We start from the raw sequence: 11,600 nt of genomic DNA on the forward strand, positions 1-11,600 counted from the left end.
ACCCGCGTCCCTCTTAACCCGAGGTACCACTGTAATAAAAATGGATATGCTCCGGGGGGGCGGGGGCGGGTTGAGGAGATGCCTGGCCGAAACATCAAGCTTGCAGGTTGTCTGGTTAAAGAAATCTCCCTACTGTTAGCATTTGGAGCTAAATGTTGGCAGAAGCTGAATGGAAGCAGAATCCCTTTTGGAGGAAAGCACTTGAATCTGGCTACAATCAGGAAAATAAGAGACCTAATATTTATTATTGGAAATACATGTGTGATAGGAAAGATTCTAGATCTGTCTGGCTAAGGTGGAGGTGCAATAAGCATATGTTTGGTCTTGCAACTCAAACAAAGTATGCTCCCATTATGTATGGCATCATGGAGGAGGAAGGGAAGGAGGAAGGAGGTGAGATCAGCAACCCTGTGATTGTCAATGTAACATTGAGGGCTTATCCACACTTCCATTTCCTCTGCTCCTTCCAGGTATGGTCCGTGCTTTATAGCTCTGTGAGCGCTCTTTTTTTGCCCCAGAACATTCCCCTAAAACGCGCTCTTTGGTGCTAATTCAGAGCAAACGTCAATCTGCAGAAAACCCAAACTGACGTTTGTGCAAGTTTAACCTGGTCAGCCTTTACAATACAGTGGTACCTCAGGTTAAGCACTTAATTGGTTCCGGAGGTCTGTTCTTAACCCAAAACTGTTCTTAATCTGAAGCACCACTTTAGCTAATGGGGCCTCCTGCTGCCGCCGCACCGCCGGAGCACGATTTCTGTTCTCATCCTGAAGCAAAGTTCTTAACCTGAAGCACTATTTCTGGGTTGGCGGAGTCTGTAACCTGAAGTGTATGTAACCCGAGGTACCACTGTACAATGTCCCAGAAAGCCTTTGCAACTCAATGAAGCATCAGCTCTCTCCCAAACCAGTGCTCTGCCTCACCTGGGCAAGCACAGCTCCACTGTTGGGATGAGGACTCTGTGGGATGGTGGAAGTTGCGATATAGGCTTTCATGTGCATCTTGTCTCATCCCAACAGTAGCGATTTTGTAGGCTTTCCAGGAGAAGGAGGAAGATCAATGGCGCTTGAGAAAAAAGATCTGTACGGTAAATATAACTTCTTTGTTATGGCTATAAAGGACCCCTGACCATTAGGTCCAGTCGTGGCCGACTCTGGGGTTGCGGCGCTCATCTCGCTTTATTGGCTGAGGGAGCCGGCGTACAGCTTCCGGGTCATGTGGCCAGCATGACTAAGCTGCTTCTGGCGAACCAGAGCAGCGCACGGAAACGTCGTTTACCTTCCCGCCGGAGCGGTACCTATTTATCTACTTGCATTTTGACGTGCTTTCGAACTGCTAGGTTGGCATGAACAGGGACCGAGCAACGGGAGCTCACCCTGTTGCGGGGATTCAAACCACCGACCTTCTGATTAGCAAGTCCTAGGCTCTGTGGTTTAACCCACAGCGCCACCTGCATCCCTTTGTTATGGCTATATATTAGGTGTGGGGAACGTTTGGCCCCCCCAGATGTTGTTGGACTACAACTACCAACAGGCTCAGCAAGCATGGCCAGTCGCGAGGAACGATGGGAGTTGTATATCATAGTAGCAGAGAAAGCAGTTTTCACGAGAGCCCGTCCACACCTCTTGAGATGTTCTGGGAACAAGGCTTGCATGGTAAAAATTAGATGCACCGTACATTTAATGCCAAGGCCAGCCCTAATGTTAGGCAGTGAGAGGGCCATCTCGGGCTTTGGATATTCCTGGGTCAGTGTGGTGTAGTGGTTAAGAGCGGTAGATTCGTAATCTGGGGAACCGGGTTCGCGTCTCCGCTCCTCCACATGCAGCTGCAGGGTGACCTTGGGCTAGTCACGCTTCTCTGAAGTTTCTCAGCCCCACTCACCTCACAGAGTGTTTGTTGTGGGGAAGGAAGGGAAAGGAGAATGTTAGCCGCTTTGAGACTCCTTCGGGTAGTGATAAAGCGGGATATCAAATCCAAACTCTTCTGGGTGGGTGGAGGGAAGAGAAAACACATCCTTGCATACTATTATGTTTGCTCTACATCCACTAGGTTAGCCTGTTGTCCTCAGGTATGGTAAAGGAGTCTGTCCCATCACCACTGTTTGGTTTTTGCAAGTGGAATGGGGTTTCTGTATGTGGCATGTGGGTGGGTACATTTTATCCATCACCTGAAGCAGCCCTGTTTGTGTCACCATTATAGTTCCCGAAATGAACCTACAGTTAACGTCCCGGTGAATGGATACTGGAGACAGGTCTGAGAACAGATAAAAATCCACGTCTTCCATGTTTCTTCCTAGATTATCCTTGGGATGAATGCAATGAGAAATCGATAGAAATAGACTTCACGCAGTTTGAGGAACTCGATGCCTATGCACAGAAGGTATGCTGTCTCTTATTGTGATATATTTACAAGTGGAGTAATAGTCCTGCCTATTAGGGTTTTTTTATTTGGATTCTAAGAGTACCTTCAAGTGTGCTCTCCTGAGAAGCGGCAACTTCTTATGTCCACATTGAAGGTCATAATGGGAAGCATCATGAGTCACAAGACTCTGCTTTGCGCATGATTAACACAACAGAGGGACTGTTCATGTAGGTTGAAGACTAATAATAATAATAATAATAATAATAATAATAATAATAATAATGTATTTATATTCCGCCCACCTGGCTGGGTTTCCCCAGCCACTCTGGGCGGCTTCCAACAAAAGATTAAAAATACATTAAAACATCAGTCATTAAAAACCAAGGAATCAGGCACAGGGCCTTCTCGGTGGTGGCGCCTGCCCCTTGGAACACCCTCCCATCAGATGTCAAGGAAATAAGCAACTATCTGACTTTTAGAAGACATCTGAAGGCAACCTTGTTTTAATGTTTGATGTTTTATTTTTTAATTATTATTGTTCATATTCTGTTGGGAGCTGCCCAGAATGGCTGGGGAAAGCCAGCCAGATGGATGGGGTATAAATTTATTATTATTACTATTATTATTATTATTATTATTATTATTATTAATAATAATCCAGAGGTACCCCCAACTATTATCTGGCTCCTTCAGGGGAAGTGCAACCACATCCAGAACAGGAAACCTGTCAATTTCTGGAACATGAGAACCACCCACCAAGATACTCCATCGCCCCAGGGTTCAAACACAGTTTATTGACCCCCATCCAGTCCACCACTGCATCCCGACACTGACCCATTCTAACTGCTACCAAATCTATTTACCTTTTGTGAAACAGGTGAATGTCAAGGATAGCGTGGAAAACCTGGTGAGTGTCTTGCTCCAAAAAGCCCACAGTGACCTGGAGAAAGTCCGAGCCATTTGGATGTGGATTTGCCATCATATAGGTGATTTGTCACACAATAAACTTTTGTTATTTCATTAAGGGGAAAAGATATATGTTTCATTGAATTGATTGATCGCTCGCATCTTCTGAACGTTTGTAACCCACACGTGACTCTTGCAGACCCTTGTTCACTATGCATTTCATGCTTTGGGGTGATATTTCATAAATGTGTTTATTTCTCCAGAATATGATATGGAAGCCTTCTATGACGAAGCCAAGAGGGCTTCAGAGGCAGCAGATGTCCTGCAGTCAGGAAAAGGAATTTGTACAGGATATTGTGGACTCTTTGAAGAAATGTGCAGGTGACTTTTCTCAGCTCCAGTTATCGGGTCAAGCAGTGCTTTCGTGGCAGGGATGATGGTTCCCACAGGTTCCCCAACCCTGCTCAATGGTTTGAATGTTCCTGAAGCAAATTTGCATATATAGGGTTGTGTTGAATTAAGCTTTGAGCAGATCCACTGAAATCAATGGACTGTTTCTTGGGGAGAGGGGGCGGGCAGGTGTGGTGGACACCCTGGTCCTGAATGGGATAACTGGACCAGGTGCAAAGGACCGCCATGCTTATATAGCAGGCATGCAGAACCTTTGGCCCTCCAGACATCGCTCAGCTGCAACTCCCATCAGGCCAAGCAAGCTTAGCCAATGGCCAGAAATGATGGGAGTTGTACTTCAGCAACATCTGGATAGCCAAAGATTTCCTACTTCTGTAATATGAAACAAAACAAAATAAATAAAATAAAATAATTCCTTCCAGTAGCACCTTAGAGACCAACTAAGTTAGCTATTGGTATGAGCTTTCATGTGCATGCACACTTCTTCAGATACCACACAAAAGTTCATACCAATAACTAACTTAAAGGTAAAGGTAAAGGTAAAGGGACCCCTGACCATTTGGTCCAGTTGTGACTGACTCTGGGGTTGCGGCACTCATCTCGCTTTATTGGCCGAGGGAGCCGGCATACAGCTTCCGGGTCATGTGGCCAGCAGGACTAAGCCGCTTCTGGCAAACCAGAGCAGCGCATGGAAACACCATTTACCTTCCCGCTGGAGTGGTACCTATTTATCTACTTGCACTTTGACATGCTTTCGAACTGTTAGGTTGGCAGGAGCAGGGACCGAGCAACAGGAGCTCACCCTGTTGGGGGGATTCGAACCGCCAACCTTCTGATCAGCAAGTCCTAGGCTCTGTGCTTTAACCCACAGCGCCACCTGCGTCCCTAATAACTAACTTAGTTGGTCTCTAGGGTGCTACTGGAAGGATTTTTTAAATTTTTTAATTTAATTTAATTTGTTTTGTTTGTTTCGACTACAGCAGACCAACACGTCTACCTACCTGTAACTTGTAATATGAAAGAAAGAAATGAGGCAGGCTGTGGCTGTGGTCTGTTAGCATTACTGAGCCATGGCTTTTCTGAAAAGTAAAGTAGTGGTCCCAGGTGACACTCAAAATAATTCTATTTTCTCCATCAAAATCCCACAATGCACACCCCTAACGAGGCAGACCGGACAGGACAAGAACAAGTGTGAAATGCAATGAGCTGGGAAGGCTGTTGTTTGGCTTCTGAAAACAGCAATGTGAAGGAGGATCTTGTTCAAAAAGAAAATCAGCGAAAGCAGCCACCGTCCCTTGATCACAATGGTGTTCCTCAATACCTTTCTTCCCTTCTCAGTATTGCAGGGATACAGTGCAAGACGTTGTCAGGCTACTGCATAGGGTATGGATACAAAGCAGAACAGGTCATTGAGGAATATAAGAGTCATGTCTGGAGCACTGTTCATCTCGATGGAAGGTGGCACCTTTTGGACAGTACGTGGGGAAGTGGCTGCGTGGATGACAAGGGCAACTTCACTTTCAGGTATGTTGTTAGGCAGAAAGTCCAGCGATAGTGTGGGACACAACGAAGGCATAGCTTAATTCTGTTGCTTCTAGAGAACTTTCCCCAGCCTCCTTGGACTACATCTCAGAGCTGGTGATTTGACAGCCACAGGGCTGACTATTATATTCCGGTGCAGCTAGAATTAAGCCATTGGCATGGTGTGTCACGGTGGCGGGGAGATTATGTAAACTCCTCCAACCATCCATTTATCCTCTTGAGTGGTTCTAGAGTGTTACATTTACCCTGGTGATCCTGGAAGCCGGGTTGTTGTTTGTCAACCTAGTGCTGTGTTGGACTACAACTCCCATTGACCTTAGCTGGGTTTGATGGGATTTAGAGTTCAGCAACATCTAGAGCAGCGATTCTCAACCTGTGGGTCCCCAGATGTTGTTGGACTGCAACTCCCATCATCCCTGAGCTCTGGCCTTGCTAGCCTAGGGGTGATGGGAGTTGTAGTTCAACAACATCTGGGGACCCACAGGTTGAGAAAGGCTGATCTAGAGGGAATCAGATCAAGGAAGGGTCATACAGACCTTTAACTGTGGCTAATTTTAGCCATGGTTTGTTTAAACAAGCTAGCTAGATAAACGATAGTTCGAAGACGGCTTGTCAAACCATAGTTAACATAAAGCTCTGTTTGTCGGATTTGGGTGAGACAACAAACTTTGGTTAATCTAAACCAGGAGGTCGTTTCCAAACCCTTTGCAGGTGGGCAGGGATGGAGGGGGGCGGGAAGAGTGTGAGCCTGAGGTCAACATGCTAAATTATAGTTCTACTTGAAATCTGAATTGGGAGTGTAAATATTCCACACTCATTCTTCAACAGCTTTGCCTGCTTCACCCTGGTTCTGATTTCAGAAACGTTATGAAAGACTGCATGATTCCGCGGTCTTCTTTTGCAGATACAGTGAGTTTTACTTCCTTACCCATCCTGCTCTGTTTATTGAGGATCACTTCCCAGACGACCCCAGGTGGCAGCTTCTGAAACAGACATTAAGGCTGGAGATGGACGGATGTGACGGCTAAAATATGCCTGAGTTTTATTCTGTAGGACTGACTGACTGGAAGATCCACAGAAACATCACCTGCTGACACATGTAAAATTGATTAGAAGCATCTATCCAGAAAACAGTTGCATTGGCAACCAGTCTCATGGTTTTCAAAAGGGAAGGACTGCGTCACATAAGCCAATACCCTAGCAAAGCAGAAGTACTGGGGGAAATCTGCGTATTTGGAAGTTAATGTTTTTAGAGACAATTGCGCTTATGACACACACACACACACAATTTATATACCGTATTTTTCACTCTATAAGACGCACCAGACCACAAGACGCACCTAGTTTTTGGAGGGGGAAAACAAGAAGAAGAAAAATTCTGAATCTCAGAAGCCAGAACAGCAAGAGGGATTGCTGTGCAGTGAAAGCAGCAATCCCTCTTGCTGTTCTGGCTTCTGGGATAGCTGCGCAGCCTGCATTCACTCCATAAGACGCACACATATTTCCCCTCCCCATTTTTAGGAGGGAAAAATTGAGTCTTATAGAGCAAAAAATACGGTAATTGCGCTCTCTCTCTCTCTCTCTATATATATATATCACCTCTATTTCTTTATTAGTAACCTTGATGTCAAACCAAAGTGACCTTAGCAGCTGCTTGCCAACTAGAACAGAATAATTACGTTAGTGTACGTGTTTGTATGTTGCTTAGAGAGGTCTAAGAAGCAATCAAGATGACTTGCGGCAATTCGCATTCACTGCTAATGTGGACTTTTGCTACTTTAATATGTGGAAACTTTGAGCCTGTGCAGGTGGTGGGTGTCCCCATATATGTGAAGAGGACAGTATTGAGAACAAACTTTGTTTTGGGACAGCATTCTAAGATCCTGTGTGATAGATAGTCTCTCGGAAAAGATTAAAGATAAGCAAAAACAGGAATTCATTGGTAACTGGGAACCTCTAAGAGTTACTTTAAAAAATAAGTGTTGCAATCTGAATTCAGTAGCAGCCTTTGAATAAGCTCTGTAAATAAAGGTTAAATGGGTTAAAATAGATATATATACATAGATGCATATTAATATTTTATTATGATTTTGCTGATAAATTTAGGTAATAGGTTTATTAGAGTGAAAAGATTTTGAGAAGGACGGGAAGTCAAATTTATGAAGATATATGCTTCGTTGGAATTTTTATTTTGATGAGTTTGATTTACAGACTATAAAATGTCTTTGATGTACGGATGTAACTACAGTTAAGAAAGCATCATCAACATCATCATATTTTTTAAAAAAAGATCCTGTGTGACAGAGCTTTATTTTTCATTCCATGTGTCGTATTAAGGCCCATTTTTGGAGAAGGAATTTGGGGAAGAGAATGCAATTTGAAGGAGAAGGCCCATGGGAAGGGAAGACCAATTTGGAGAAGGATCGCAGTGTGAAGCAGTCCAGGGAAGACTTAAACAGCAGAAATCCTTCGCTAGGGCATCACCTTTCCCGATTTTTGCTTGTTATATTGTAAGGATCCATAGCCCAGTTCTTTTGTGTGAGTTCACCCCCTGCCCCTAGTGTGTTTCGTGTGGATTGAGCAAAGTAGGGGAATTCTATCCCCCCCCCTTTTCAGGGCTTCTCCCCACAAGGAAGAAAACATCCTAAGTTGTGTAACATTTGGTTAGGAAATAAAGATTTGAACTTTTGTTTTTCGTCTGCTTGGTTATCCTGGTGTCCTGAAATCCACTTTGGGTACGGAAAATAGTATGCTGGCTCATTTGGGTCGCTTAGAAAAAACAGTGTTTGCCAAACAAAGCAGCGACTGGGTCCAGGATCCTTCTGGTTACTGGTAACTGCCAAGTTTTGTGGGCTGGGGTCCTAGGAAACTCAGCTGGTAGAAGCTCGTTCAAGGAGGTAATCTTGCAGGAGGAGGTCACAGAATAACCATTCAGTGTACTTCTCTGCTTAATGAGGTCAGGGTGAGCGAGCGAATTGTTGGGGGCTAATAACTTGTAGGTTACAGTGGTGCCCCGCAAGACGAATGCCTCGCAAGACGGAAAACATGCTAGACAAAAGGGTTTTCCGTTTTGGAGGTGCTTCGCAAAACGAATTTCCTATGAGCTTGCTTCGCAAGACGAAAATGTCTTGTGAGTTCCTGCAGGGTTTTTTCCCCTCCCCCCCTTTTTCCCAAGCCGCTAAGCCGCTTATCAGCTGATCCGCTAAGCCGCTTATCAGCTGATCCGCTAAGCCGCTTAACAGCTGATCCGCTAAGCCGCTTAACAGCTGATCCGCTAAGCCGCTTATCAGCTGATCCGCTAAGCCGCTTATCAGCTGATCCGCTAAGCCGCTTAACAGCTGATCCGCTAAGCCGCTAAGCCACTAATCAGCTGATCCGCTAAGCCCGCTAAGCCACTAATAGCGCTAATCCGCTAATGGGCTTGCTTTGCAAGACGAAAAAAACGCAAGATGAAGAGACTCGCGGAACGGATTCTTTTCGTCTTGCGAGGCACCACTGTATTTGCAAAGCAACAGTGGGCCCTGAAGTGTAGGTGGGTTCGCGTGAGGCAAGACACAGCGATAACAGCAAGAACCTTTACTGAACTAACAGAACTGGACAACAGGGTCAAAGCGACTGCTTATAGACATTTCTGAAGGCCTGGGCCACTCCCACTCCCAACGCGATTGGCTGTCTAAACTTCCAAGCTGCGAATCATGACTCAGAGTTTGAGGGCCAATGGCAGAAGCCCAAATCATGAAATGTTCTGTGATTGGATATCATGTATCGAATCAGAACACAGGAGCTCAGAATCCTTAGTCCAGACTCAAGCTCAGGCAAACACAGACCACTGAATACATAACAGGCCCCATGGCATTTTCAAGAGACTGGCTGACTATTGATTTTATTAGGTTGTGGGTGGACATAGCAGTCGACACAGAGCTGAACTGCAAACAGCTCAGCCGGCCTGCTTTTATAGGCAGCTGGCTGTCAACATCGTAACAACAACCCAGGGTTTCCCGCCTAAATTAACTTACGTGGACCTGAGTGAAAACTATATACACAATACCCCTGGTGGCCAGGGTGAGAACTTATCAGAGAATACATAACACATTTGTAACCACAAAACTCAACAACTGTCCCACTTGCTGGAATTGAGCTGAGGGATCCCCTTGTACCCTTGGAGATCTTTTGAAAAGCAAAGACACGTAGGATTTTGCCTTGATTAGAAAAGAAACAAGAATCAATGATGGGGGGGGGTTGTTCTGGGGCTCAGCCCCTGCACTTCCTCCTACTGCTAGCACTCAGTCATGTGCTAAGTACAAAGATCATGCCCCTTTTCGACTTCCAAAGGTTGGAAAAACCCTGCATTCAAAGGGGTAAAGACACAGGACAACAATGGGATGGGGAGGATTTCGTGCGGATGCCAATATATTACAGTGGTACCTCGGGTTACATACGCTTCAGGTTACATACGCTTCAGGTTACAGACTCCGCTAACCCAGAAATAGTATACCTCGGGTTAAGAACTTTGCTTCAGGATGAGAACAGAAATCATGCTCCGGCGGCGCGGCAGCAGCAGGAGGCCCCATTCGCTAAAGTGGTGCTTCAGGTTAAGAACAGTTTCAGGTTAAGTACAGACCTCCGGAACGAATTAAGTACTTAACCTGAGGTACCACTGTACAGTCAAACCTCAGCTCCCCAACGCCTCTCTTTTGGAACGTTTTGGCTCCTGGACGTCGAAAACCCAGCACATTTCAAAACTATTGTGTGGCAAAGTAAGAGTCCATCAGTTCCTGAGGTGAAATTTTGGGGTGGGGAATGTCTGACCTCTGAGCACATCTTGCCCCCTCCCCAAGTCTTCCCCCATTTGGTCCATGAGGCCATTCTCACATGCAGGTAAGGGGTGAGGCGTGACTGATAGGACATGGCTTTCCAAAGCTGCTTTGCACAGCCCTCAGAGCATGGGGCTAGTCGTCAGGATGCTCTGAAGAAATGCAGAAACCAGGGATCCATTGCTAAGCAGGATGGCACCCCCTTCGTATCAACGCAGAACATCCCGTTCAGTGGGGCTGAGCCATGGCACTCCTGGCAGAGAGCTCTTTGGCGAGCCAAGACTCAGTACTAAGTAGAATTCCCCATCCCTTCAGGAGAGGGGGCAATTCTTCTGAGCACTAAAAAAGGAGGGAGAAGTTTCTTCCCTTCCCTGTGAATACCAAGCTTGCTGATCTCTTAAAGAGAGAGGTGGGGGCTCCCAAAGGCTTTCCCTCCTTCCTGTTAAGCCTGATCTCACTGCAGTCCTATATAAACGGGGGAGACTCTCCAAGACCATAGCTGTCAACTTTTCCCTTTTCGTGCGAGGAATCCTATTTGGAATAAGGGAATTTCCCTTAAAAAAGGGGGAAAGTTGACAGCTATGTCCAAGACTGTAGTGATATTAGGCTTTATAGTCCTCTTTCCCTCCTCACTTTTAAGCCTGGTGTCTCTTAGTTGGTAGTGAAAGGGATTTTGACAAGGGCAGCCCTGCCAAATAGGCAATCCAGTGATATTTTACGGAGCAGGCTAGCAGGCAGGGCCCATTACTTACATCATAGGAGCCTACACAATGCAAAACACTGTTGCTGTATGTAGGTTTTCTTTTATTTGTTTTTTATCTTATATTTTGGAAATGTACATCCAGTTTTTTTCCTTTAATTTTTTTTTGGGGGGCCCCAAGAGAGTGGGGCCCTAAGCTATAGCTTGTTTACCATATTTTTCGCTCTACAAGACGCACCAGACCACAAGACGCACCTAGTTTTTGGAGGAGGAAAACAAGAAAAAAAATATTCTGAATCTCAGAAGCCAGAACAGGGAAAGCAGCAATCCCTCTTGCTGTTCTGGCTTCTGGGATAGCTGCGCAGCCTGCATTCGCTCCATAAGACACACACACATTTCCCTTGACTTTTTAGGAGGGGAAAAATGAGTCTTATAGAGCAAAAAATACAGTAGTTTATACGTAAATCTGGCACTGCTCCCGCCCCTTATAACACTAGGTTCAAGGAAGACAGAAGATAGTACTTTTCATGGAGCACATTGTTAAACTATGGAACATGTTTCCACAAGAGGCAGCGAAGGCCTCGAAACTTTGACGGCTTTAAAAGAGCATTAGGCATGTCCTTGGAGGAGAGGGCTATCGATGGCTACTAGCAGCTGGAGGCAGAAATGCTTCAGTTGCTGGAAACCACAGGAGGGGAGGGGAACTGAGCAATGGGGACACCTTCTGCATCTGCACTTCCCCACGCAGGGAACTTTGACGCACTCCAGCGCTGGTTTGCTAAAACATGTTATGCTTTCCCTTTTGTTTTGACTTCATGGATGCTCTTCCAGCTCTTCTTATCCTAGTGCCAAGGTCTCCAAGCAAG

General features: G+C 45.6%; 1 protein-coding gene across 1 annotated transcript; it reads left to right on the plus strand.

Moving 5' to 3' along the window:
• The first annotated feature begins 365 nt into the window (after nt 1-365).
• LOC114590925 (kyphoscoliosis peptidase-like) lies at nt 366-6,283 on the plus strand. Its single transcript, XM_077923510.1, has 6 exons — nt 366-393; nt 2,297-2,379; nt 3,239-3,347; nt 3,531-3,648; nt 5,017-5,202; nt 6,125-6,283. Exons 1-6 carry the CDS (start codon nt 366-368, stop codon nt 6,246-6,248), a joined length of 648 nt encoding a protein of 215 aa, XP_077779636.1. The 3' UTR covers nt 6,249-6,283.
• Nucleotides 6,284-11,600: the final 5,317 nt, after the last annotated feature.

This window comes from Podarcis muralis, chromosome 2, assembly GCF_964188315.1.
Source record: "Podarcis muralis chromosome 2, rPodMur119.hap1.1, whole genome shotgun sequence".
Classification (NCBI taxonomy): Eukaryota; Metazoa; Chordata; class Lepidosauria; order Squamata; family Lacertidae; genus Podarcis; species Podarcis muralis.